The sequence below is a fragment of the Mustela lutreola genome, chromosome 2 (genome assembly GCF_030435805.1).
Source record: "Mustela lutreola isolate mMusLut2 chromosome 2, mMusLut2.pri, whole genome shotgun sequence".
In the NCBI taxonomy this organism is placed as follows: Eukaryota; Metazoa; Chordata; class Mammalia; order Carnivora; family Mustelidae; genus Mustela; species Mustela lutreola.
In genome coordinates, this window is record NC_081291.1 from 9629361 (window position 1) to 9656702 (window position 27342).

The 27342-nt window shown below is 54.1% G+C and overlaps 3 protein-coding genes across 9 annotated transcripts; all 3 read left to right on the top strand.

Moving 5' to 3' along the window:
- The first annotated feature begins 3041 nt into the window (after positions 1 to 3041).
- YJU2B (YJU2 splicing factor homolog B) lies at positions 3042 to 15044 on the top strand. Of its 5 annotated transcripts, XM_059160178.1 has the most exons (11): positions 3121 to 3546; positions 4726 to 4813; positions 5429 to 5630; positions 6869 to 6922; positions 8098 to 8180; positions 9496 to 9551; positions 10900 to 10960; positions 11739 to 11881; positions 11964 to 12136; positions 14089 to 14227; positions 14361 to 15044. In XM_059160178.1, exons 3-11 carry the CDS (start codon positions 5628 to 5630, stop codon positions 14825 to 14827), a joined length of 1179 nt encoding a protein of 392 aa, XP_059016161.1. In that variant the 5' UTR covers positions 3121 to 3546; positions 4726 to 4813; positions 5429 to 5627; the 3' UTR covers positions 14828 to 15044. The 5 variants fall into 5 exon arrangements, with proteins under 5 accessions (XP_059016162.1, XP_059016164.1, XP_059016161.1 ...); XM_059160179.1 differs by lacking the exons at positions 3121 to 3546; positions 4726 to 4813 and adding an exon at positions 3042 to 3114; XM_059160181.1 differs by lacking the exons at positions 3121 to 3546; positions 4726 to 4813 and adding an exon at positions 3061 to 3114 and having other exon boundaries at positions 5586 to 5630.
- A 1178-nt stretch (positions 15045 to 16222) lies between these two features.
- On the top strand, positions 16223 to 26023 carry MRI1 (methylthioribose-1-phosphate isomerase 1). 3 transcript variants are annotated; one of them, XR_009350611.1, is made up of 8 exons: positions 16223 to 16450; positions 16527 to 16765; positions 17575 to 17750; positions 18834 to 19010; positions 19089 to 19313; positions 21019 to 21148; positions 23241 to 23296; positions 25941 to 26023. XR_009350611.1 is itself a non-coding variant. In XM_059160183.1 (7 exons), exons 1-6 carry the CDS (start codon positions 16319 to 16321, stop codon positions 21144 to 21146), a joined length of 1077 nt encoding a protein of 358 aa, XP_059016166.1. In that variant the 5' UTR covers positions 16223 to 16318; the 3' UTR covers positions 21147 to 21148; positions 21288 to 22870. The 3 variants fall into 3 exon arrangements, 2 of the variants coding, with proteins under 2 accessions (XP_059016166.1, XP_059016167.1); XM_059160183.1 differs by lacking the exons at positions 23241 to 23296; positions 25941 to 26023 and adding an exon at positions 21288 to 22870; XM_059160184.1 differs by lacking the exons at positions 23241 to 23296; positions 25941 to 26023 and adding an exon at positions 21293 to 22870.
- On the top strand, positions 23010 to 26386 carry C2H19orf53 (chromosome 2 C19orf53 homolog). Its single transcript, XM_059160186.1, has 3 exons — positions 23010 to 23164; positions 23241 to 23296; positions 25941 to 26386. The coding sequence occupies exons 1-3, from the start codon at positions 23068 to 23070 to the stop codon at positions 26082 to 26084; spliced, it is 297 nt and encodes a 98-aa protein (XP_059016169.1). The 5' UTR covers positions 23010 to 23067; the 3' UTR covers positions 26085 to 26386.
- The last annotated feature ends 956 nt before the right edge of the window (positions 26387 to 27342 follow it).

Consider the following 27342-nt stretch of genomic DNA (forward strand, 5'->3'; position numbering starts at 1 on the left):
TGCTTGTGCTCTCTCTCTCTCTCAAAGAAATAAATACAAATTTTTTAAAAAAAATTTTATTTACACAATGCAAAAGTCAGGGGGGGAGCCTATTTGCTAAGCCAATTCACCACACACAGAATCTAGAAGGACCAGGCATCATGCTAAGTGCCTTCCCAACATTATCCCGTGAAACCTCTCCAACAAATTAAGGGTCATTATTTCCATCTTTAGCTAATGAAATTGAGCCATACAGTAGTTAATGACTTGCCCCAAGTCCCCAAACTAAGAGGCCCTTGACCTTAGAAATAGGATCCGTGTGTGTGCCAATAGCAGGGATATGGGCTTCAACTTTATGTCAAGAACTTCCTGAAGCATAGATCCTGCCTCCTCCTTAATCATTCTGCCCTTATCCCCAAAAGCTGCACCATGATTCTGGAATGCCCTTCCCAGCCCACAGCATTCTCTTTTCTTACTCAAAATGTTTTACAAATTCATTTATGGCATTCACAGCATTCATTCCCACGAGCAGAGCCAAGATATTCCACTTTATGTTTGAGCAAACAGAGTTGAGGTCCCCAGAGTTAGAATTCAGCTCCCTTCCTGCCCCTTTCCCAGACTGGCTGATTTCCCTCCTCTTTCCTTGGCCCTACAGGACATCCCTTGGCCCGAGTTTGACATCTTTATAGAACAGTCTCTTCGTATCTCAGGCTGATGTTTGCGTTTCATCACCTGCCTTGTGTGTGAGTGATAAAAGAGGTTGCACTTGTCCCTTGACAGCCAAAGATTCTCATATCTCCCCTCCTCTAAATGGTACAAGGTGGAATTTTATGGCTTTTCCAACACTATTTCTTCATTCACGTTCAGGACAAGGATTCAAGGAAAATGCAGATGTGGGGGATGCCTAGGTGGTTCAGTCAGTTAAGCATCTGCCTTTGGTTCAGGTCATGATCCCAGGGTTCTGGGATTAAGACCCATGTTGGGTTCCTTGCTCAGCGGGGACCCTGCTTCTCCCTCTTCCTCCTGCTCCCCCTGCTTGTGTGCTCTTTCTGACAAATAAATAAAATAAAATCTTTTTTAAAAATCCAGACGTGGTAGGCAAGATTTCTGGGATTGAACGCAGCTCTGCAGCTCCATCTTGTCCATCAGGATCTGTGAACATTACTCTGCCCCATTGTCCCTTCTCTGATTCATTCCTTTTCATCCAGCTCAGGAGTCACCTTCCCAGCAGTCTCGTCTCATGCCTGTCCACTCCCAAACACTCCACTCTTGTTAAAGATTCTTCCCGGTTCCCATGGCCCTTAGGTTTAGGGCATACGACCCAAAGCAGCATAGCTCAGAGGTTAAAGGAACAAAGTGTAGCATCAGCAGATGGAGATCAAATCCTCCACCCCTCGGGGCGCCTGGGTGGCTCAGTGGGTTCACCATCTGCCTTTGGCTCAGGTCCTGATCTCAGGGTCCTGGGATTGAGCCCTGCATCAGGATCTCTGCTCAGCGGGGAGCCTGCCTCCCCCTCTCTCTGCCTGCCTCTCTGCCTACTTGCGATCTCTACGTGTGTGTGTGTGTGTGTGTGTGTGTGTGGTCAAATAAGTAAATAAAATCTTTTAAAAAGAAAATCCTCCACCCCTCACTAGCTGTGTGGCTTTGGGCTAGTTACCTAACTGTTCTGGGCCTATCCCCTCATCTGTAAAATATGAAAGATAGAGTATCCATTTTCTAGGAGCAGCATTACCCGAGATGATAGCTGTAAGTGAGTGGTGAGTGTGATAAAAGATGCCTGGAGAGTTACCAGCACTTAATAGGTTGCACCATGATCACGTAAGAGCTGGTTTGTGTTGACTTTACAACAGGGCCTAGCAGCGAACAATATAGTAGCAGTGGTAGTAGTGTTGTCAGCATTTCTCACACTGCCTTGATAAATTGCCATTTAAAGTGTCTGCCTCATCAGAGGTAAGAGTGTGTCATTGGCTTTCTGAATCTCATACACTAGGCACCTAGTAAACGGCTGCTGAATGACCAAATGAAGAAACATTCTGTTGGGCCCTACTGGGCATGAAAGTAAACTCAAAAGCCACTCCTTGGGCGCCTGGGTGGCTCAGTGGGTTAAAGCCTCTGCCTTCCGCTCAGGTCATGATCCCAGGTTCCTGGGATCAAGTCCTGCATCGGGCTCTCTGCTCAGCAGGGAGCCAGCTTCCCTCTCTCTGCCTGCCTCTCTGCCTACTTGTGATCTCTGTGTCAAATAAATAAATAAAATCTTAAAAAAAAAAAAAAAAAAGCCACTCCTCTGTGCAGAAGGCACCTCCAGGATGGTCTGAAGACTCAAAGGCAAGGGCCAACCCACTTCCTCTGCAAAGCACCAGAGAGTAAATTTTTGAGGCTGTGTGGGTCACACGCTCTCTATTGCAACTATTCAACTCTGCTCTTGTAATGGGAAAGCAGGCGTGGACAACTGAATAAATTAATGGGCAGGGCTGTCTTCCAGTAGTACTTTATTTACGGGCCTAAAATGTGAACTTCGTAGTATTTTCACAATCACAAAAGGTAATTCTTTTGGTTTTTTTTTTTTTCCACAACCATTTAAAAATGGAAAAATAAGGGCATCTGGGTGGCTCAGTCAGTTAAGCGTGGGGGACTACTGATTTAAGCTTAGGTACCCATCTCAGGGTGGTGAGATCGAGCACCGCTTGGGGCTCTGTGCGCAGCGCAGAGTCTGCTTGTCCTTCTCCCTTCCCCCGACTTGTGTTCCCTCTCTCCCAAATATAAAATGGGAAAATAATTCTTGGATCTCTAGCCGTCCAAGAGCAGGAAGCAGGTATGACTTGGCCCGCCGGCCGCAAGCGACCCAACGTCAGGCTACCGCCCGCCTACCCCACTGCGCTCCCGGGAAACCGAGCCTCGCATTGGGCCAGGCAGAGTGGGCGGGGCCTGAGAAGCATCGCGACGCCCCACAGTTGGAAAGCGAAAGCCCGGATTGGTCCACTCCTTTTGGCATTCAGCCAGTCAAATCAGAGCGGCGGTAAGGCTTAGCCCCGCCTCGCGCCAGCGTCCGCGTGACGCGGGGAGTGCGCCACGCCCCCTTGCGCGCCGGCACTCACTTCCGGGCGCTGGCACGGCGTGACGTCAGGAGGAGGGCAGGTAAGTACGCGCGGGCGGAGGGGCGGTCGGGTCCGGGGAAGGCCCGGGGTCCGGTCGTTGCTTCCCGCGACCTCGGAGCCGTCCGATGGGGGACGAGCGCCTTCCGGGCCGTGGGGCTCTGCGGTTGTGGGCGCATCTGCGGAGCCCCATGTCCGCGGGCCATGTCCCAGCCGCGACCCCCTACTGAAATCCCCGGGCCCTGGCCGCGACCTCAGCCCCATACCCGGGCCGTATTATGCCTGAAGGGCCCTTAGGTTTTCTGAACTGAAAAATGGGGCCAGTGAGCCCCTATCTCACTGGGTTCTGGTGAAGATTTTGATGCTTGTAAAACGGTTTGGCATGAGAAATAATCGAATGTACCAACATTGAACTCCGCATCTGGCGCTGGACTAAGTACTTCAACTCACTGAGTTTTGACAGCAACCTTATCAGGTTGACTCTTTTGTAAGCCCTCTTTATAGATGAGAGAACTGAGGCTCAGAGAGGAATGCTTTGCCAAAAGTCAAAATGCTAGCAAGCAGAGTCCGGATCCAAGCCCAAGTACTGTGCCCTAAGCCCGTGGGGTTTATGATTACTACTGACACCAAGGACTAGAAATTTCTATACATGCATCCCATAGCCCCACCTGTGCCAGTCCCTGGGGTGGAAAACGCCGGTAAGAACCCCAGCTCCTAAAAATGGGGTACCCTGCAAACACTTCCCAGTGTCTTACTTCATCGAACCCCAGAAAGTCCTGTCACCATCATAGACTCTTTACAGATGAGGAAGTATGAGTTCAGAGACCCTCAGACACTGGCTGAAGTCACCCAGTTAGGAAGGAGTGGAGCTGGGACGCAGGCCCAGGGAACTGTGCCCCAGAGCCTGAGTGGGCACTTTTCTGTTTGGTTGACTAAAGCATTTTTAGGTTGGAAATAACCTTGGGAAAATCTGGTCCAGGGACACACTTTACAGATGGAGGATCTGAGGTGAAGAGATGTTCAGGGTCATGATGGAACAGTTTACATCTAGAACTTTGCACACCAGCTTTGCCTCTGAGCCTGGGCAAGTTACTTATATCCTCATTCCTCAACTACAGATAATAGTGACATTATACAGACGAAACAAGGCAGCGATGTCAGACTTGATAGAGCGGCTGGCATGCAGTAACTGGTAGAGGGTGCACAGCTAAGTGGCAGAAACAATTAGATACTTTCTGACTCTAGCACAGGGAGCCAAATAACTACACCCACAGGACAAAACCAGGCCACGGCCTGATTTTGTATAGCCTGACAGCTAAGCATGGTTTTGACTTCAAAAGTAGTTGGGAAAAATCAAAAGGAAGTATAATATTTTGTGACAGGTGACAGCCATATGAAATTCAAAATTCAGTGTTCATAAATAGAGTTTTGATGAAATGCAGCCAACACCCATTTACCTATTGTCTACAGCCGCTTTCCAGCTATGACGGCAGAGTTGAGTCATTGGGACAGAGGCAGTTGGGTCTTGTCCTTGATAGAGAAAATTTGCCAATCTGCATTCTAGAATACACTTCAGTCCCTCGTAGCATCTCTCTTTGGTGTCAAGTAGAACTTTGTTTTATTTTACCTAAAAGTCTCTCCTGCAAATACACAGGAGGAGGGTGGTCACCCACCGCCAGCGCAAGGAACCTTCCATCTGTCATGTGTCACCTGCACTAATTCTTAGGAAACGTCAATCAACTGTGAGTGGTTCGTGCTGTCAGCGTTTAGCAGGGGCTAGGCCCTGTCCCAGGTGCTGGAGATACACACAGTGCAACCTGGCAGAAGAGACAGACTGCATAGACAGGGTCATGTGATAGGAACCCCAAGGAAGAAGTAACTTTAGATCAGGTAGTCAGATGAGGCCTCCGCCAGAGATGATGTTTGAGCTGAGATCTGTGACAGAGAACAGACAGCCTGTGGAAGAGCATTGAAGCCAGTTGGCCTGCACCTGCTGAGCCTTCGAAGGCAGCCAGGGAGCCAGTGCGACTGCCAACAGAGGGAGGGAGGGGGTGGGTAAGAGGCATGCTTGGAGAGCCAGGCAGGGGCTCCAAAGGGTATGGGAAGGGTTTGGACTTGATTCTCAAACCGATGGTGATCACTGGAGGGGTTTAAACAGGAACAATATTTCAGATTTAGATTTTAAGATCTCTTTCTGGTCCCTGTGGCAAAACAGACTGTGGCAGTCAAGGGCAGAGCCAGGAGACCAGGGAGGAGGCAGCTGCGGTTCGGGTAAGCCACGATGGGGGCTGCAGAAGGTGTCAGGTGTGAAATATATGTTGGATGGAGAGTGAAGAGGACACGGTCTTTCTAAACAGACAAACACCGCTCTCTGGAGGATCGTTGAAGCCGCTGCTGCCACACAGCCCACGGCATCTTCGCCAGGAAGACTTGGCCCCTCCACCAGGCTCCCTGGGAGGGCAGCGCTGGGCAGGGGGTTGACCCTGCACAATTTGTGTCTCGGCGTCTTTTCAGATCAGCCGTGCTGAGGGTGAGGACCGGTAGGCAGTTGCCAAGATGGTGAGTGGACAGCCTTGTGCTTGTTGGGTTTCACTTCTGGTCTTTGTCAGGCCCCCCAAGTGGCCCTTTCCCTTCCGCTCCCTAAGCTATAAGGTGGTATTTCCAAACTCCGGATCGTGATCTTTTTGGTACAGTGGTTCTCACACTTTGCCATGCACTAAAATCACCCAGGAAGCTTTTTTATCTTATCTTTTCTCTTGTTTTTTGGTTTTTGTTTTTTTAAGGAGGTAAAGTTCATGAACTGTTGTAGAGTGTATGATTTAGTGGCATTTAGTATTTCATAATCTAGTTCCAGAGCATTTCCGTCTCCCCCAAAAAGGAAATCCTGTCCTCCTGAGCAGTCACTCCCCCAGATCCCCTTCCCCAGCCCGTGGCAGCCACCAGCCCACTTCCTGTCTACATGGATTCGTCTGTTTGGGACAGTCCGTGTAAGTGGAATCATACAATATGTGGCCTTTCACGAGTGGCTTCTTTCACTGAACATAGTGTTTTTGAGTTCCTCCACATTGTAGCAAGAATCAGAACTTCATTCCGTGTTACCGCTGAGCAATGTTCCCCCGTTTGGATCAGCCGTATTCTGTGTATCCGTTCATCCACCGATGAACGTTTGACTTGTTTCCACCATTGGGCTGTTGTGATTAGGGCTGCCGTAAGCACGTGTGCACAAGGATTTGTCCAACACCTGCTTTGCAGGATGCTTTTTTAAAAGCCCCCTGTCCGAGCGTCACACCTCAAAGCAGCCCCTGTCAGGAGAACTTTTGGGGTTGGGGGCCAGGCATCAGTATTTTAGAAACTCCTCAGGGGGAGAGAATGTGCAGCCCAGTTTGAGACCCACTCCTTTGGTGGGTGACGAGGTCAGTTTATGGGGCGGCTGCCAGCATTGAAAAAGCCAGACCCTCACAGTGGGGATAAGCGTTCTTTCACAAAACCTGCCTTGGGCTTCACTGGGTTATGTGCTTGTGCACAGTGGCAGTGTTAAATGCGTCTGGCTGTCAGTCATGGTCCCCAAAACACTGAGCACCCTTGCTTTAGGAGAGTCTGATTCTGGTGGAATTTTCCACGGTGACAGCAGTGGTTCGCTAGTCCCCAAGTCACAGTCTCCGTGGAGACCCTCAGAGCCTAGGGCTTCTCTAGGATGTCCCTCGGTCTCCCTCATCCGGGCCCTGCCTCTTGAGGCTGCGCGACAAGGTCTCCTCCAGATCACCCTCTCTGAGTCCCGTCTCTCTTCTGCTTCCCAGGGTGAAAGGAAAGGCGTAAACAAGTATTACCCTCCGGATTTCAATCCTGAAAAGGTAAGGGCGGGTCCCCTTCCCCTTGTCCACACGCGCAAAGAGACTGCGTAGAGCAGGGGGCCTGTGGCACATCATCCGCTCCTGGAGTCAGAGCCACGGCTGCAGAGTGTGGGTGGCCTCTGAGGGCTCACTGCTGTGCATGTGTCACCTGGGGCTCAGGGCAGCCTTCGTTCCCAGTGGTAAATGTGGCTGTGACATCAGTAACCTTTTACCAGCTTGCTGTGTTTCCAGCGAAGGTCGGGAGGTCTGATGCTCTTTGTCAGGGCCCCTTGCTTTCCCGGCCCCAGCTCCTCTGGCTCCCTCGTGGTTCCCTCTGCTTGGAATCTCTTCTGTCCACAGGCTCCCTCCCTTCCTTCAGATCTCTCCCCACAGAGGGCCTCCCTGACCACCATCTCCTTTTCTGTGCATCGCCTAGTACTTGATTTCTCTTTGTGCCCTTACAGCTCCTTGATGTGCTATCCCTTCATTTGGATATTGTCCGTCTCCCCCTTCTAGAACGTCTGCCTGAGGGCAGAGATGTTCATCCGTCTTGTCTCGTTCACAGCTGTGGGCCCACATTGTAGGCGCTCTGGAAGGGCCTGGGAACGAATTGTCCCAGCTACGTGATCCGGGGCAGTAACTGGCCTCACTGGGCCAGTTTCCCCATATGTCAAAAGGAGGAAATAGAAAAATAGCCCAACGTCACAGGATCCCGGTCTCGGTTGGTAGAGCTGTGACTCTTGATCCCGGAGTTGTGAGTTTGAGCCCCATATTGGGCATAGAGATGACTTAAAAATAAAATTTTAAGTGACCTTTTTAAAAATAAACAAAAAAACCAAGATGAGGCACGTGGAGTGGCCAGTAAGCGCTGACCCGCGCTGTCCCCTCGCCTCATTGTCCCTGCAGCACCAGAGGCCAGGACAGTCACCACCCCGGTCGACAGTTGGGGGAAACAGAGGTTGGCAGGCAAAAGGCAACGTCACTCCCCAGGGTTACGCAGGTCTTTCATCTCCTAAACCGGAGAGCAAAGATTCCGTCTCCTGAATTCCTGATCCAGCCCGGCTTGCTTCCCCCAGCCATCAGTGCCCCCACAGTTTGCCCTTAGCACCGGCCGCAGGACATGAGCAGGCGGCCTCTCTCGGCCTGGGAGAGCCCGCGTGGCTGTGCTAACCCGCCCCCTTGTCCTCTCTGCGTAGCATGGCTCCCTCAACCGGTACCACAACAGCCACCCGCTCCGGGAGCGGGCTCGGAAGCTGTCACAAGGCATCCTCATCATCAGGTAAGGCTCCGGCCCCACCTGGGGACCCCTGCACTTTGCACCACCCGGCATCAGGCTCTAGGAGAATTTGGCGCCCTTGATTTTGCCCCATGTCACGGGGTCTCAATTCCCGGAAGCAGGAAATCAGCCTGTCGGTCCACTGTTGCCACATCATCAAATGATAAGCATGTATCATATGTTGCTCGCGGTTCTGCAGCTCAGCTGGCTGCCTCTGCTGGCCTTCCCTGGCCTTGGCTGACTCGAGCTGGGCTCTTTGACCTGTTCGGGGGCGACCAGCACGATTTGGCTCTGCCCCACATGTGTCTCCTCCTCCAGTCGGCTGGCCTGGGCTGGGTCACATGACAGCGCCCAGGTTCCAGAAGGGAGCGAGCACAGGTATACAAGGACTCTTGAGGCCAAGCCCCAGACTGGGCATACTGTCCCTTCTGTCTCATCGATTGCCCAAAGCCAGTCATGTTGTGGGGGTGGGGACCGTTCATCTCATCTCTTGACAGGAAGCATTGTAGAGTCACATCGCAAAGGGTACGGGTAGGCGGAGGATAAAGAATCCCAGCCATGGCCGCATCGAGCCAGGACAGTGGCCCTTCTCTCAGGGCTCTTTGGTCTGTGGCCCACGTCCCAGTGGGTCAGCGGCGACAGGAGACAGAAGCCAGCCTGTGTTGCCTTACAAGGATGAGCCCTTCCTTCTCTGCGTCATGGACACTGACCTCAGTCTCTGTGGTACACCTTGGGCCTGAGCAGAGGATCCAGCAACAGTCGTGAGAGGCAGGAATGTCAATGGAAAAAGAATCAAGATCCAAGTGCCATCATGGCCTTGGGAGGCACCAAGATGAAGGTCACCTCGAAACACCCCTCCCCACACCTCCAGCCCTCTGGAGGTGGCGCCCCACTCGGCTGCCTCGGGCTTCTTGACTCCGCCTCGTCATTCATCACTTCGTGGTATTTTGAAACACGAGGTCTGTCACTCCTGCACATGGATGGCCAGATCGTGTGTCGCAGACAGAACCACAGAAAAATCCAGGGACCATACAGCGACTCCGCTCAACTCTGGTTGGGCCACTGCCCCCCTCCAGTTGGGTTCACTCATGGGGCAAGGTGTGAAGATAGGGCCGCAGCGGCGGGTCCTCACCCAGACGGGCTGAGCCAGCGGGAGAGCAGAATGATGGAACCGGCCTGCCTTGAGGGATGCCCTCCGCTCTCTGTCCTCCTCGTGCACATGCCCTCTGCCTCGCGGCTGTGGCGGGAGGCACGGGCACGCACACTCAGGCAGGACCCAAGCGGACAGGCGCTGATGAGCCGTTTTCTACTCACATAGGTTTGAGATGCCCTATAACATCTGGTGTGACGGCTGCAAGAACCACATCGGCATGGGTGAGCTTCGCCTGCTCCCACTCCTCACCCCACTCCCAACCCTCCTACCCTGCAGGCGGCGAGCCCCTTCCCTGCCTGGCCCGTCCACACCGGGGGCCCCGATCAGGAATACGAGAGGAGAGAGGCATCCCAGTGACCAGCGGGTTGTGGGCACCTCGCTGCAGAGCAGTGAGGAGGCCCGGCTCTGCCACTTCCTAGCTGGGGGACCCTCCGCAGGTGACTTAGTCTCTGTGGGCCTCAGTTTACCCAGCCATAAATTCAGGTGGTATGGGCGCCCCATGTATGTGGCTTACAAAGTAGATAGCACACAGCGCACGTGAGGGCTCGTGAACTGAAACTGCCGCTGCCCTAGCTCTTACCTTTAAGGTCTGGACCCTGTCCATGCCACAGGTGGATGGGCAGACAGGCACGGCTCCGTGGTCCCAGGGGCGGCTCTGAGACCATGGGGCGGTGACTTGACCCGCCTGGCTTCCGTTCCCAGCTCTGTGACTCAGGGACCCTCAGCTCCTCACGCAGTGCCCGGCCCAGGTCAGCAGCTTGCTTTGTAAGCAAGTGTGGTCGTGGCTCTTGGCACGAGGGTCCACCCCCTCTCACAGGGGCCATGGAAGAGCAAAAGGAGGGGCTGGGCCACCCCACTGCTGAGGAGGAGGAGTGACACCCCCCTCCCTTGCCAGTAGGTCCCCCTGATCAGACCCAGCCCAGGGCCATCTGCAGTGAAGGCCACCAGTGCCCAGGGGACAGAAACGGGATGTAGCCTGATGCTAGAGGCAGGTCACCCTCAGGGCCATGAACCAAAGCCGCCCCCAGGAAGGGAGAACTCAGGCCATACCACCCACCAGCCCAAGCTTTGTTTTTGTAGTTGAAGCTGTTTTCACTGCATGAGCAAGATTAAACAGATCAGGAGTATATGTCATCTAATTAGTGGGAAAAAAAAAAACACAGACATTAATAATAAAAGCCAACACTTCTTGAGCACTTGTCACGTCCCAGGCCCTGCGCTAAGTGATCCGTGTGTACTGTTAGCTCCTGGGGTTCTCATAACAGCACTGCGCCTTAGGCGTTATAGTCTTCCTTGTTGTACAGATGGGGAAATTGAGGCCCAGAGGGCCAAAGTAGCCGGCCTAAGGTTACCTGGCTAGAATGCGGTGGAGTCGGGATTTGAACCCAGGCCCTCCTGCTAACACCCACCCTCCTCTGTGACTTGAGCACCTGTTGTAGAGCCTGGACATGGCTCTTTCCCACCTTGAATTTTAAGGTCCTCCAGAGGTGTGTCTGGAGGAGCTCCACCCCTTTGTGCCCCCCCCCAGGGAAAAGCTGCTGAGCCTTCATTCTCTCCCTCTCCTCCCAGGGGTTCGCTACAATGCCGAAAAGAAGAAGGTTGGCAATTACTACACAACCCCGATCTACAGGTACAGGCAGCCCGGCGGGCGTCTCTGAGGGACACGTCCCATAGCTGGGCGAGGGGCCTCCAGAGGAATCTGAGTCAGAGGGTGGCCCTTCCATGATGGCCATTCCCTGCAGTCCTCTCCCGGACACTGTCCCGGTCTGTCAGGGCATATCCCTCTGCCTAGAAATCTCCATGGTTCCCACCTTCCTCAGAGTAAAAGCCTGAGCCCTCCCCATGGCCCACAGGGCCTTGCGCGCTCTGCCCGATCCCCTCCCTACCCTCATCTCGTCTCACTCTCCCCCTTGAGGTCCCTCACACACCCCAGGGAGGCCCCCATGTGGAAGCCTTCAGCCTGGAACGCTCTTCCCCAGTCACCTCCAAGGCTTCCTCCTCTTGCGTTTCTGCCCCAACACTGCCTCTCAGGCCTTTTCTAGAGCAGCGCCCACCACCAGACACTGGTGGCTCATGCATTTGCTGCCTATGTGGCCTCTGCTGGAAGGTCGGTCCCTCCAAGAGCAGGCTGGTGTCCCTCACTGGTGTGTCCCCAGCAGCTGCCACTCAGCGTGCCACAGAGCAGCCTAACTCGGGAAGGTGTGTTGGATACATGAGTGAACAAGTGAGCAGACGCCAGACTGCCCGTCAGTCTGTCTGACCCGTGGCTCTCACCCCAGATGCAGAGCTTGGTGGGTAGGTGCTCAGTGAACACTTGTCACGTGACACGTGACAGAAGGAAGCAGGCAGGGGTGACAGGTGACCTGGGGCCACTGCAGTGTCCTGACTTCCGCCCTCTGCCCACCCAGGTTCCGGATGAAATGCCACCTCTGCGTCAACTACATCGAGATGCAGACAGACCCCGCCAACTGCGACTACGTGATTGTGAGCGGCGCCCAGCGCAAGGAGGAGCGCTGGGACATGGCGGACAACGAGCAGGTGCTGACGACAGGTGAGCACAGGGGGCGGGCCCCGTGGCCAGCCCGGAGCCTGAGCAGGAGCCTCAAGGGCCTGCTGCCTTCTGGCCGCTGCAGAGCACGAGAAGAAGCAGAAGCTGGAGACGGACGCCATGTTCCGCCTGGAGCACGGCGAGGCAGACCGGAGCACACTCAAGAAAGCCCTCCCCACCCTGAGCCACATCCAGGAGGCCCAGAGCGCCTGGAAGGATGACTTCGCACTCAACAGCATGCTCCGGAAGAGATTCCGGGTGAGCGGGGGCGGGGGGGCCCCTGAGGGGCGGGCGGGGGGCACTGATACTGGAAGGGAGAGAAAACAGGGGCAGCCTTCGCCCACCACATCTTAGCTACAGGTGGGTCATTTAGCCCTCTGAGCCTCAGTTTCCCCATCTGACCACATCCCCACCTCCGGGCACCCATGAGGAGCCCCGGCTTGCCAGGCACACACCTGCGGCTCAGCTCATAACACGTATTTCATGGGTCCACTCAGCTATCCCCACACAGAGTCCGTAGATCGTCAACCCACCCCCGCATAATTGCCAGAGTCCTCTCGTCAGTGTCTGGTGGTTAAAAAAAAAATTTTTTTTAAGGGAAGGTCACCTACAATGAAATGTAATCGAATCGTGCATATTTCAGTACACGAATGCTTGGCCAAGACCCTTGTCCTGGTGTGGCGAGTCACTGAGGGTGCAGGAGCCAACGACTGGGACACAGTCCTGCCTCCAGGACACCCCAGGGTCCTGCTGTCAGTGACCACAGTGACTTCTGAAGTTGTACGAAAGATACTGGCTGGAGCCCCATCACAGGGAGTCAGGGCCCAGGGTCCAATGGTACCATGAATGGATTTTTCACCCTCTCGGGCATCTGGCGGGGCACTGGAGAATCCTGCAGGATGCGAGAACCTTCCCTCTTCCCTCCCTCTATGGGCTGCCTTGTGCCCCCCAGGCAGGCAGGAGCTCCCCCAGTAACCTCCAGGGGGCTCCAGCTGTCACCGTCCTCCAGCTCTTGTTCCTTCCTGCTTCCTTTCCTTATCATTCTGTGGTCATTATTAGGAGTAAAACTGCTAGTTTTCTTACTAATTATTTGTTAATGAAAACATGTGCTTGCCACCAGGCCTGTGCCCTGAGCTATGTGTCCCCTGCCTTTGGGGCGTCTCCCCATGAGGTGTCTAAGGACCCCCAGACATAACACCCCAACAAGCCCCCATCTGTCCCTGAGCCACCCACCCACAGCAATAGAGGCATCGCTGTCCTTCCAGGGGTTCAGGCCCTGAAACCTGGAGTCGACCTTGACTTCCCCTCATCTCTGTCTCCTGCTGGCAGATTTTTCAGGGTCTGACCCCTCCCACAGCCCCATCATCCCCAGCATGGACCAGCACAGACTCTCTGCCCTGGTCTCTAGGCTCCTAACCACCCCCCCAACCCCACCAACACACACGCAGTATTTGTTCCCCACATGGCCACCAGGAGGCACCTGTGAATCCTCCTCTCTCTGCTTCGAACTCTCCAAGGCTCCCACTTAAAATAGAAGCCAAAGCCCTCCCCATCGCCCGCAGCCTGAACGATCTCATTCCCCTCCCCACTTTCCCACCTTCCCTCACTCACTCTGTTCCGACCACACTGGCCTCCTCACTGTTCCTCCGAGCACACTTCTGCTTCTGGGCCTTGGCACAGGCTGTTCCCCCTACCTTGGAACACTTTTCCCCCAGATATGCATATGACTCCTTCATTCACATGTTTTTTTCTCAAATGTGACCTTCTCGGGGAGACCTTGCCGGACCCTTCCCTCCTCCTGCACCACATTTACAGTTGAACCCCTCGCTCCCTGCCCCCTTCCCAGTGTTCTTTTTATCCTCGCCACCTTGTGTCTGTCTCCCACTAGAATGTCAGCCCCCCGAGGGCAAGGGTTTGTGTCTGCTCACTGCTGCACTCACTAGAGAGTGCCTAGAACAAGAGCTGGTACAAGCTGGCCATTCTGTAAATTTTCATGGAATGAATGAGCAGAGGACTGAACAGTACGTGTGTTAATGACGCTCACAGCTCGCACTTGTTGGGTGACTTCTGTGTCCCGGGCCCTGTGGGAGGCCCTTTCCTCAAATGAGCTTGAAGCAGAGGAAGCTGAGTAGAGGAACACAGCCCACGTCAGCGGGCAAGGAAGAGGCAGGTCTTTGACACCTTTCCCGCACCCTGTCCCCCACCCACAGGAAAAGAAAAAAGCCATGCAGGAGGAGGAAGAGAGGGACCAGGCGCTGCAGGCTAAGGCGAGCCTGGCCATTCCACTGGTGCCCGAGACAGAGGACGACCGCAGGCTGGCCGCCCTGCTTAAGTTCCACACCCTGGACTGTGCGTGGGGAGCCAGCGGGCCTGGGGGACTGGGCGGGCAGAGATGGGGGTCCTCAGCCACGAGTGGGCCGTGGCAGGCCAGGGCAGAGGGCAGCTTTGGACCTCCTTCCCTCTCTTCCCTCCCAACCCCCAGCCTACGAGGACAAGCAGAAACTCAAACGGACAGAGATCATCAGCCGCTCCTGGTTCCCCTCCGCCCCAGGACCCACCACTAGCAGCAGCAAAGCCGGCAGTGTCCTGAAGAAGCTGGCCCAGAACCGCAGATCAGCACCGGCCTGCTCCCCCATCACTGTAGGGAACCTGGGCATCGTGCGGCGGCGGTCCCGGGAGGTCTCAGAGAGCCCCCACCACACAACGGAGACCCCTAAGTCTGGGGAGCCATGGGTGCCAGAGAGGAACACCCAGGATGGGCCCACATCCCCCCGAGACTGCTCTCTAGAGACGGCTGAGACCTCCAAGAGCAGGGGGCCTCGGGAGCAGGAGGGGAAATGTCAGGACAGGCCCCAGTCCCCACCAGGCTCCTCTCAGGAGGACACGCCACACCTGTGCACCCTCAGCTCCTCTCTTGTGGCTGATTACTCCGATTCAGAGAGTGAGTGAGCGGTTCTGGGGACCAGACCCGCTCCAGAGGCTACGACTCGCCCAGGAGGCCCGTGGGACTGCAGCCCTGCTTGTCCACCAGCCCCCGGATCGCTCCGATACTGCCCCTTCCCAGACCTCGCTTTCCTGCAGCGGTGGAGTTAATTTATTTGGTCCTGGAGAGGGTGTTTGTGCCTTGTGGGACGTCATCCCAACATTAAAGACCTGCTTCTTTGTCCTTGCCTCAGGTTCCTAGCCAGGCCCAGGGGCTGTCCACGACCCCCAGCCAACTGAGCTTCGGGGACTGTCACCAGCCAGTGTGATGCTGCCACCACAACTGTGGCCTCAGCCATGACCCCCACCTGGCATGACTCAAGGTGGTGGCTCTGCAGTCAGGGCAGACTTCCCAGAGGAGGCAGCACAGGCTGTGTGAAGGGTGGAAAGGGAACCAGGCTGTGGGAACCACACAGGAAGGCCAGGACTGGGAACATGGGCGGAGCCTGAAGCAGCTGGTCCTGGAGTATGCAGATGTGGGGTTTCTGTTATCCCCAGCCAGTGGGGATGCCTTGGAAGGTCCTGAAAGACCTTCCCCACTTCCCTACCATGATGCGGTTTTTTTTTTTTTCTTTTTTAAGATTTTATTTGTTTATTTGAGAGAGAAATTGAGAGAGCGCATGATGGAAGGTCAGGGGGAAAAGCAGACTCCCCATGGAGCTGAGAGCCTGATGTGGGACTCGATCCCAAGACTCCGGGATCATGACCTCAGTTGCTTAATCAACTGAGCCACCCGGGTGCCCCATAATGCATCTTTTGAAGGTATCTGGTAAAGCGAGCAGAAAATGGCTCAGAAACAGCAGGCCAGCCGTGCCAGCCTGCCACCTTCTCCCAAACTGTGGAAAATGAAGATCATTTAACAAAAATTGATGGGCTATTTACAGTGTGCTGGCCACTAACCTAGGCCCTGGGGATACAGTGGGATACCAGACACGCTGCCCTCTCAGGGCTGAGGTTCTGGCCAGATTCTTATTGGCCTTGTCCCTCAGGGGAGATGGTGGCCCCAGTGGCTGTCCCCAGCCCACCAGCCTTTGCTCCCAGCTGGGTTGGGAGGTTTCAGGGCAACAGTAAGACCCCTTGGTCCTTGGAATCCCCCAATTCGGGCCTTTCTCTACTTGAGACCACCTTCAGCACTCGCTCTGGCCAAAGTCAGGCGCCTAAGGGTGACTTGGGGGATCATGCTATGATTCTGGCTGGCTGAACACAGGGCCCAAAATCCAGGAGTTGCCCCATAAAAGCTGCCATCCGTGCTTTTCAGGACGCGACTAACTACCCGGAGTCCACAGGGAAAGTAAGGAAGGGTTAGTCACGTGGACGGAGGGTCCCGTAGATTTGCTGTGCGCATGCGCCTCCTAGGGGGCGGTGCGTCGGCCCCGCCCCCTCTTCTTCTAGGCTCGTCTCGCGTGCGCGGGTCCCCTTCACTGATTCTTGAGCGGCCGTGTGCGAGGAGGCGATACCATGTCCCTGGAGGCGATTCGCTACTCTCGGGGCTCCCTGGAGATCCTCGACCAGCTGCTCCTGCCCCAGCACAGCCGCTACGAGGCAGTGGGGTCCGTGCGCCAGGCCTGGGAGGCCATCCGCGCCATGAAGGTGGGGCCGTACGGCGGAGCTGCGGGGCCGGGGTGGGAGGTGGCGACCCCGCTTGACGCCAGGATCCCCCCTCCAGGTGCGGGGTGCCCCGGCCATCGCGCTCGTGGGCTGCCTCAGCCTCGCCGTGGAGCTGCAGGCGGGCGCGGGGGGACCGGGACTCGCCGCGCTGGTGGCTTTCGTGCGCGACGCGCTGAGCTTCCTGGTCACCGCCCGGCCCACCGCCGTCAACATGGCCCGCGCTGCCCGCCACCTGGTCGAGACCGCAGCCCTGGAGGCTGAACGCGAGGGCGCCACGGAGGAGGCGGTCCGGGAGAGGTAGGGGGACCCTGTGGCAGGCGCTGCTCTGCGTAGAGGCTATTAACTCATTTCTTCGAGACCGACCCGTTTTACACTAGGGAAACTGAGGCATGGCACATCAGTCCAGGGCCACACAAGCAGGACCAAGAGTCCACCCCAGGTGGCTGGGACCCAAGATCTTTGCTTTCAATCCCTTGACTCTGCCTCACCAGAACACGCCCAGCCCCTTCTGCCTTAAAGGTCCTTTTCAGAGCCGTTTCATTCTTCTGGTTTCTGCTTTTGAGGAATTTTGTTTCCAGTTCTGATCTCTTCCCTGCCCTTTTGTTTTTCCACTCTGCTCTGCTCGAGCTAAGTGATTATCTTCGTGTTCCTTGACCCCACCAAGCTTACTCCTGTCTCAGGGCCTTTGCACGTGCTGTCTCTGCAGGCTGGCAATGCACAGAGCCAACTCCATCAGGTTTCTGATTTCTGTCTTCCCCAAGCCCTCATGTAACCCAGCTCACCACCCCTGCTCTGTCCCCTGATTCTCCTTCACTTTATTAACTGTTCACCGCCTGACTTCCCCACCCTACTGTGAGCTCCACAGGGGCAGAGATTTTTATCCTGTTCATTGCTGTGCTGCCCCACACATGAGATAAATGTGTTGTGTGGTGGGCAAATGGTGTGACAGGCGACAAGGGCAGAAGAGTGTAGGCCCCATAGCCTGGACATAGCCTGGAGAGGCTTTAAGCCAGAGGGCTCCTGCACAGTAGCATTGGCCAGGAGGAGGGATTTACCTGGGCCCCAAGGCCTGGTGGCTGGTGCTGAGAGCCCCTTGTCGGCCCCAGAGTGATCCGCTGTGCTGAGGACATGCTGGAGAAAGACCTCAAGGACAATCGGAGCATCGGGGACCTAGGAGCCCACCATCTCCTGGAGCGGGCAGCTCCTGGGGGTGGCAAGGTGACCGTGCTGACCCACTGTAACACTGGCGCACTGGCCACTGCTGGCTATGGCACAGCTCTGGGTGAGTGGGCATCCATGGGAGTGGGGATGGGCCCTTTTTGGATGCTAGAGAAAGAAACCCTAACCACTTTACCCAGCAAAATGATGTGAATTTACTCTTGTACACAGGTGCTTAGGGCCTTAGCTTTAGGTATGGCTGGGTCCAGGGATCAAAGAGTGGCATCAGGATCCATCTGTCCCTGTTCCTAAATTCTGCCCTCCAGGGCGGCATCATTCTTATGCTCCACAGGTCAGCAGGAAGGTTGCTGGGATTCAGATCATGAAAAATCAAGGCTCTTTATGCTGACAGTGCAGAAAAGGCTCCTCATATCTCAGGAGCTTTGATGGGGTCATTTGCCTTTCTAGGATCAATCAGTCCAGCCCAAGCCGTGTGCCTAGAGAATGGGAGGATGCAAGGGCTGAGAAGGGAGGGGTCCCCCAAAAGAAAGATTGGGCTAGCCCTGCCTTTGTGCCTGGGGACTGAGGCCTTGATGGCAAGACACTGATTTATTCACTCAACAAATGTCAATGAAGAACCAGGGTGCCCCACCATTCCTGCAGACATGCAGGAATTCCTCCATTCATTCAGCACTTAGTAAGCACCTACTGTGTGCCAGGCACAGTTCTGGGCACCGGGGACCCACCAGTGGACACAGTAGACAAAATCTCTGCCCCGAGGAATAGGAAAGTAGGAGGAACAAACACAACCAGTCAATAACTGTGTGTACTGTGTTCACAGGTGATAAGTACTAAAGAGAAAGAGCCAGGAAGGGGTCAGAGGTGTGGGGTTTGCTGTGGGAGAGCGAGGTATCAGGGAAGGCCTCACCAAGATGTTCTCTGAGCACCCACATACTTGGCAGAGGGAACAGCTACTGCAGGCGCCTGGGGATGGGACTGTGCCTGGTGAGCCTTTGGCGAACCGTGCTGATGTTTTATTTATTTATTCTGAGAGAGAGACAGCAGGGAGGCAGAGCGAGAGAGAATTAACACAGGGCTCGATTCCACGACCCTGAGATCCCAACCTGATCCCAGGTGCCCCTGTGCTGTGCTTCTCGTGTGTCGCCCTCCGTCTCATCCTGATGTCCTGGTGGGCCGGGCCCCACAGGTGTGATCCGCTCACTGCATACCCTGGGCCGTCTGGATCATGCCTTCTGCACAGAGACCCGGCCCTACAACCAGGGAGCCCGGCTGACTGCCTTCGAGCTGGTGTACGAGCAGATCCCCGCCACCCTCATTGCCGACAGCATGGCAGCAGCTGCCATGGCCCACCGGGGCGTGTCAGGTCAGTAGGCACGGCACCAGTGGGCAGGGCTCCAAGTGTCCCAGGCCAGGTTATGACCCCCAGCATCTTGCTCCCTAGCTGTCGTCGTGGGAGCCGACCGGGTGGTTGCCAATGGTGACACAGCCAACAAGGTGGGCACCTACCAGCTGGCCATCGCTGCCAAGCACCACGGCATCCCCTTCTATGTGGCTGCCCCCAGCTCCTCGTGCGACCTCCATCTGGAGTCGGGCAGGGAAATCGTCATTGAGGAGCGCCCGGGGCAGGAGCTGACTGATGTCAACGGGGTCAGGATTGCAGCCCCTGGTAAGCTCTCCCTTTATAAGGGGTCACACAGCACCTGGACACCTCCCCTTAGGCACTGTGGCCCCTTCTCGGGGTCTGGTGGATCTAGGGTAGAATCAGCCTTCTGGGGCCTAAAGCTCTCCTTCCAGCCATTTCTTAGAACAGAAACATCTTGAAGGTCAGACTCAAGGTCAGAGTGTAAAACTAGTGAGTTAGGAGACTGAGGGCAAGTTGTTCATCTGGGCTTCCTCCCGTGAAGAAGTAAGAATATTGTCTCACCTAGTGCCTATGGAGAGACACTGATGTTCTCAGCTTCCCCGTGCCACCCGCCTGCCATGCGCAAGATGCCTGACTTCTGTCATCCCCCAGGGCCTCAGTGTTCACATCTGTAAAATGAGCTCTTTTTCTTTTTTTTTTTTTTTTTTTGAGAGTTCATTTATTTATTTGACAGACAGAAATCACAAGTAGGCTGAGAGGCAGGGAGAGAGAGAGAGGTGGAAGCAAGCTCCCCACTGAGCAGAGAGCCCGATGCGTGGCTCCATCCCAGGACCCTGGGATCATGACCTGAGCCGAAGGCAGAGGCTTTAACCCACTGAGCCACCCAGGCGCCCCTGTAAGATGAGCTCTTACCACCACCCAGCTCACAAAGCCCGGGGCTGTCAGTGAGTTCATCCATGTGACGTGGAGGACAGTGCCTGACCCTTGCTTAGCACTCATTAGATAGTAACAATTATGACAGAAAATACTTTTATAAAAAGGACCAGTTAAGATCCTCAAGTGCTGAAAATACTGTGGAGCTGCCACCCGACTCCCAAGTATGTATGGAGCAACAGCAAAAATCACAGTACACAACTAAGTGGAGGGAAGTCCTAACATCCTGTTGTTTTGTGCTCCCAATTTCTTAACAGTGTTTTAAAAACAGATATATTAATTCTATAAATTTTTTTCCTTCATTTTGTTTTTGGTGCCCTTGCTTTCCTGGAGGCATATGAGCACTGGCCAAAATCACTGTGAGTAAAGAAAACAGGCCACCATTTTGCAGCCTGTTGTGTAGAAGGTTGGTACTCACTCAGCAAATATTTTTGAGTACATGGCCGAGGTGTGCTAGGGCGCTGGGGATACGGGAGTGAAAAAGATGGAAATGCCTCTGCACTCGCAGAGCTGACAATCCAGTGGGGGTTAGGGTTAGGGTTAAACAAACAAGATAAATAACAAAACCGCTGTGTATGTTAGAAGTGGATTATGAGCGCAGGAGAAATGAACAAGGTGAGGATGGGCATGGGAAGTGTCCATGAGGGGAGATTTAGACAGTGATTGGAGAAGTCCTCTCTGGGAAGGGGACATTTAAGCAAAGACCTAAAGGAAATGAAACCGTGAGTCACGTCCCTACTGGAGGCAAAGGGGACTGCCTGTGCAAAGGCTCTGAGGTGGGTTCTTAGAGCTTCTTACAAAGATCGTTGGAGCAGGCAAAAGTGGGATAGATGTCTCTAAGTGTTCCAAGCCTTCTTGGACAGTGACGGCCCAGGAATGGTGGGGAGCAGGGTCTGAACTGGATAGTAGGGACTAAAGCCCCATGTAATGCCTTCATGCAGTTAGAGAATGAGCCATCCCAGATTCTCAAGGATTCCCCAACTCATGAACCACCGTGGAGGAGACAGGTGACAAGAGCTTGAGAACTTCTCACACAGCCACATACCTGCCTTCTTGCCTCCCCGTTCTCCTGCAGGCATTGGGGTTTGGAATCCTGCCTTCGATGTCACCCCCCATGAGCTCATCACCGGTGGCATCATCACAGAGCTGGGGGTCTTCGCTCCCAAGGAGCTCCGGGCAGCCCTAAGTACCACCGTCTCCTGAGGGTAGGGACCCTAGATGGACCCCAGAAGCAATCAACCTCACTCTCCATATTCTGCCCCCATTCCCTTAGGTTTTATAATAAACTTATTGAATGGCTTGCCCCTAAACTGACCTTCTTCCCACAACCACCCTTCTTCCTAGAGCAGGGAGAGCACACAGGGCCTTTGCATGACTCTTAAGAGCACTGTAACTGAATCCAGCCTGCCTCAACTTCAAAACCTGCCTCAGCCGCTTTCTCTACAGTGTGATCATGGCCAGGTCCCTTCACCTCTCGCACACCTTGGTATTCTCATTTATAAAATGGGGACAGTACTGCACTGCCCTCTTAGGTTGCTCCAGGGCCAGAACTAGGGCAGTGCTTGGGGTACGGAATTTTAGAGGGGACACTAAAAAGCCCAGTAAGCAAGATAATAGCTTCGTGAAATATTTTTTATTTTATTTTTTCTAGAGAAGAAGAGTGAAAGCACAAGTGGGGGTGGGGACAGAGAGAGGGAGAGAAGCAGAATCCGTGGTCAGCATGGGGGTCTAGACCTCAGACCCTGAGATCATGACCTGAGCTGATATCAAGAGTTGTATGCTTAACCAACTTGCCACTCAGGTACCTCTGATTCTATTTCTTTAATACTAATTTTTTTTTTTTTTTTAAGTAATCTCCACCCAAAATTGTGACTCAAACTGACAACTCCAAGATCAAGAGTCATGTGCTCCACTGAGGCAGCCAGGCATCCCTAAAATTGTATTTTTCTTAAAGGCTTTTTTATTTTTATTTTATTTTATTTTATTTTAAGATTTTGTTTATTTATTTGACAGGCAGAGATAGATAGGCTGAGATAAGTAGGCTGAGAGGCAGGCAGAGAGAGAGGAGGAAGCAGGCTCCCTGCTGAGCAGAGAGCCCAATGTGGGGTTCGATCCCAGGACACTGGGATCATGACCTGAGCCGAAGGCAGAGGCTTTAACCCACTGAGCCACCCAGGTGCCCCTTAAAGATTTTTTTAAATTTTTTAATTTTTATCTATTTTTTTTTTAAAGATTTTATTTATTTATTTGACAAACAAGAGATCACAAGTAGGCAGAGAGAGAGGGGAAGCAGGCTCATTGCTGAGCGGAGAGCCTGATGCGGGGCTCCATCCCAGAACCCTGAGATCATGACCTGAGCCGAAGGCAGAGGCTTCGGCCCACTGAGCCCCCCGGGTAGCCCCACAGATTTTATTTTTTTAAAGATTTTTAAAAATTTATTTGACAGAGATACACAGAGGGAGCACAGGCAGAGTGGGAGAGGGAGAAGCAGATTCCCGGCTAAGTAGAGGACGCCATCCTGATCGTGACCTGAGCGACCCTGGCGCTCCTAAAATTTTATTTTATTTTATTTTATTTTTAGATTTTATTTTATTTATTTATTTGTGAGAGAAAGAGCGCACAAGCAGGCAGAGGCAGAGAGACGGAGGCTCCCCTCCAAGCAAGGAGCTGGATACGAGACTCGATTCCAGGACCCTGGGATCATGACCTAAGTTGAAGGCAGCGGCTTAACTGACTGAGCCACCCAGACGTCCCCTAAAATTTTATTTTTAAATATTGAGAAAACTATATCAATTATTGAATTTCAGGCACCCTTAAAGTATGCACCAGTGACTGCCTCAGTCGCCTCACCCTAGTCCTAAATTTTGTGTACGAAGGGCATAAAACTACGCTTTACAAAACAAACGAGCTCTTCGTAAATGTTATCTTAATATTATAACCTTGACTTGGAAGTTTTTGCGAAGGTTTGTGTTATCGGCTGCTATGGGTGCTTAACCCCAGTAATGCTTTGCCACGTTGTGTCCCGTGAGCCTTTGCGCCCCGCGTCCCCACTGTATCCCATCGTGCCCTGCGCATTCCGGGTGCGATTGCGTACAGCCCCGCCTTTTCCGGCGCATCCTAAATCATGGCGCAGGGACAGCGCAAGTTCCAAGCGCGGAAGCCGGCGAAGAGCAAAGCAGCTGCAGCGGCCTCCGAGCGCAACCGGGGCCCGAGGAAGGGTGGTGAGGAGCTGTCAGGGGTCTGGGGGGCGAGGAGGGCCTAGGGCTCCCCGCCTTACGCAACTGCGTCTCTTCTTAGGTCGTGTAATCGCCCCGAAGAAGGCGCGCATCGTGCAGCAGCAAAAGCTCAAGAAGGTGAGTGGGGGTGCGCGAGCGGCCAGGGAAGGATCCTGGAGGCGGGTACCTGCACCCGGTGGGGGAGCCTGGAGAACTCAGGTCTCCGAGTCTCAGTTTTGACCCCTGTGTCATGGGTACATCACATACCACATTCAGCGGGCCTCAGAGGAGCAAGGCCCGCAGAAAGTCTAAACGCACGTTAGCAGCTGTCGCTCTTATCGTTGTTTAAAAGAAGTCCGGACGGGAGGTGGCGTGGCAAAGTCGAAACCGCATCTTTGCAGAAAGGCAGTGCTGGGTGCGGTGGAAGCCCTATCAACAGCTAGTATTTGTTTTTGCTTTTGTTTTTAAGATTTTATTTATTTATTTGACAGCGAAAGAGGGAAGAACACAAGCAGGGGGAGGGAGGGAGATGCAGGCCTCCCGCTGAGCAGGGAGCCGGATGTGGGGCTGGATCCCAGGACCCCGGGATCATGACCCGAGCAGAAGGCAGACGCCCCATGACTGAGCCACCCAGGCGCCCCAACAGCTAGTATTTCTTCACCCTGAGTCTCTTAACCTGTAAAATGGTCATAGTAATAACACCTTTCTCCCACAGTGGTAAGGATTTAATGCCATGGGGCACTTGTAAAGCGCCAAAAACAGCACAGGACACAAATGAACGTTACTTGCGTTGGTTGTCATTTTTGTGGTTGTGTTTATTTTTTTTTTTTTTTAAAGATTTTATTTATTTATTTGACAGAGAGAGATCACAAATAGGCAGAGAGGCAGGCAGAGAGAGAGGAGGAAGCAGGCTCCCTGCTGAGCAGAGAGCCCGATGCGGGACTCAATCCCAGGACCCTGAGATCATGACCTGAGCCGAAGGCAGCGGCTTAACCCACTGAGCCACCCAGGCGCCCTGTGGTTGTGTTTAAATGCAGCTACTTTACATAGGTGGGTAGGGTTGACTTTATAAAGAAGTTTAAGGAGATTTGAAACTGGTTTTACTGGAGTCAGATTTGAGTTCAAATTGTACTCCACCCTACCTAATATGTAATCTTGAGCAAATTCTTAAAGTTTCTCCCAGAGCCTTGGTTTTCTGAGACCTGGGTACGCAGAAATCTGCTTACCTCCATTTGGCTGCGAGAGGCGGGCTGAACATCTTCAAAACGAAGCTCCTGATCCCTCTCCTTCCCCGACATGACCCTGCCACAGTCTTGATTCAGGAAGATTCTGTCCTTCGAGATCATCCAAGATTCTCTCCTTCTCTGACCTCTGTGTATCATCTCATCCTTTCTGTGTTTGGTATTAGTCTAGAATCCACCCATTTACCGCCTACCTTGTCCCACCCCATCCACTACCACCTGGATCAATGTGGGGACATCCTTCCTGAGCCCCTGCCTCCTCCCACAGCGGCCAGAGGGCGCCAGTGAGCACCCAGGTCTGGTCCTCTTCTCAACCAGCTGAGCCACTCAGGTGCCCCCTGGTCCTCTTCTCAGAACCTTCAATGTTTCCCACCTCAAGAAAAGCCCAGATCCGGGCGCCTGGGTGGCTCAGTGGGTTAAGCCACTGCCTTCGGCTCAGGTCATGATCTCAGCGTCCTGGGATCGGGTCCTGCATCGGGCTCTCTGCTCAGCAGGGAGCCTGCTTCCTCCTCTCTCTCTCTGCCTACTTGTGATCTCTCTCTGTCAAATAAATAAATAAAATCTTTAAAAAAAAAAAAAAAGAAAGAAAGAAAAGCCCAGATCCTCTCCGTGGCCCACAAGGCCCTGCATGATCTGCCCTTGTCACCTCCCTGCCCTCCTCCCGCTCTTCCCCTTGCTCCCTGGTCCCTTAACAGAGTTCTTATTCCCACCTCAGCACTTTGGTACCAGCTGTTTCCTCTGCCCAGATTCTTCCAGAAATCCACACAGCTCCCTTTCTCAGTCTAGTCTGACTGCAGGCAATGCTTCTGAGCAGCTGTCCCCAGTAACACGCACCCCTCACTCGTTATCCTGTGTTCTTTCTTGGCTAGCAGCGCTTACCTTCACTTTAACCTAGCAAATCATGGGCATGTATGTCGTCTCATACACGCTGAGTGCCAGTTTCCAGAGGGCAGAGATTTTTCTGTTTTGTTTGTTTTCTGTTGTGTTTCCTGCACCCAGTTATGTGACCGTCATGGTGGTCATAGTTGTGGGAACTCATAGGCTGGACAGGGAGGTTTGGGAAATATGATTAAACTACCACTTTTGGACCCAAACCCCTGTGCCTTTGCTTGTTCACATCTTTGTGTCTCAGAGCCCCAGTCCGCCATCTGCCAGGCAGAGATGACATGGGCCGGCAGGGACTGCTGCCTGGAAGCTGAGACCGAAGGCTCTGGGCATGCTCCAATCTCCCTTCCCTCACTTGCTTGGGGAGGCCTGGGCAAATGCCTCCTCACTACAGGAACCTGTTTCTCCATCTGTAAAATGGGGCTGAGCGGAGGTTTAGAAGCTGAGGTCCAGAGACAAGAACAGGATTTTTTCTGTGTAACGCCCCCAAAGAGTGCAGGGCAGAAGCAGGACTTAAACCCCAGACCCTCAGACACTTTCAGGGGGAGTTGCTCATCAGCCCCCTGTGCACTCAGCAGAGAGAGCATGGCGCGTTAGGCGCTCCCCTCCGTCCACCTCAGGTCCCAGTCTCAGTGCCCTGTGGTTGCCCCTCACAGGACCTGGAGGTCGGGATCCGGAAGAAGATTGAACACGATGTGGTAATGAAAGCCTGCAGCAGCCTGCCCAAGAGGCTGGCACTGGTGAAGGCCTCTGCCAAGAAGGAGGCAGCCTCTTCCTCCTCCACCAAGACGCCTTCCTAAGGACATCAGCCCATTGGAGGCCGTCGACACAGCCTCCATGCTCAGCCCTATGCAGGGGACCCAACAGGTGGCACCGCAAGGAGGAGCTGGGTTCCCCGGAGCCTTGGGTCACATGTACCTCAAGTTTCATTTGGGGTCCAGCCCATGAGCAGGTGATCAGCGGACCTGGAGTGGACTGGTCAGCTTCCCGGGGTGCCAGGGGCTGCAGAAGGAAAGGAAATGTTCAACTTCCTGCCTCCCCCTCCTCCGGTCTTGTATCCACTGGTTTAACCCAGAGCAATAAACCAGTGATTTCTTCTGCGTTCCCGTGCTCCTGGGAGTGGGCCAGTGCTGGGGCTGCGGACCAGGTGCCCCAGTTAGGTGAGTCCCATCAGTTTCCACCAGAGACCAGCCATGGGCCCAGGGAGGGACCAGTGGGCTTCTGCACCTTTGCCCCTCTGGTCTTGGGTGACCGCACCAACCTCCTCACTTGCCTGCACACCATCAGCAGGCATGCCTGGGTCACCACCTCTACCCGAGATAAGCCAGGCATCTTAGGGAGCCACTCTCTCATCCATAGGACAGATGCTGAAGCCACCCGGTAGGGTCTCAGTGCCAGTCTAACCAGGAGGTATGTGGGAACCGCTCAGGGCCACCTTGATCTTGAAAGCCCTAACAGCTTGTGTTCATGTAGTACCACCAGTAGTCCAGGCACTGTTCAAGTGTTTTCCACGCCACCTCAGCCCTTGTGATGCCCTGGTTAGGTAGTGTCGTCGACAGAGCAGAGATTTGTACAGCCACCAGCAGGGTCCCCGCTCCCCGCTGGCCAGCCGCTGTCTCTTCCCAGACCAAGATTCTGTCCTGCTTCTCCTAGGCCCCTCCATCATTGCTTGGTGGTGGTCTGCCAGAGTGAAATGTGCCTGAGATCAGCCAAGAAGCTGACAGCCTTCCTGCCCCAACCCCTGCTGGGGTGTGGGGAGTGGGTCATGGCTCAGGAATTAGGCCACAGTCAGGGTGACACTGAGCTGCTGCCTTGGGGGAGGTGGCGGCACCTGGGAGTGGCTGGCCCCCGGCCAGCGAACCCACCACAGACGGCTCTTCTGGTCCCACATGACGGTGGTCAAAGACTTCTGAACTACCAACATTTTTCTACAAGGTCGGGGATAACCACTGTTGAAAGCGCTTAGCCTAGAATTACTGCCTGCCCTGGCTGTTCCACTCCGAGGCACATGCCCAGAAGGGTTGAGAGCAGGGACTTGGCCAACAGCTGGTGCGGGCA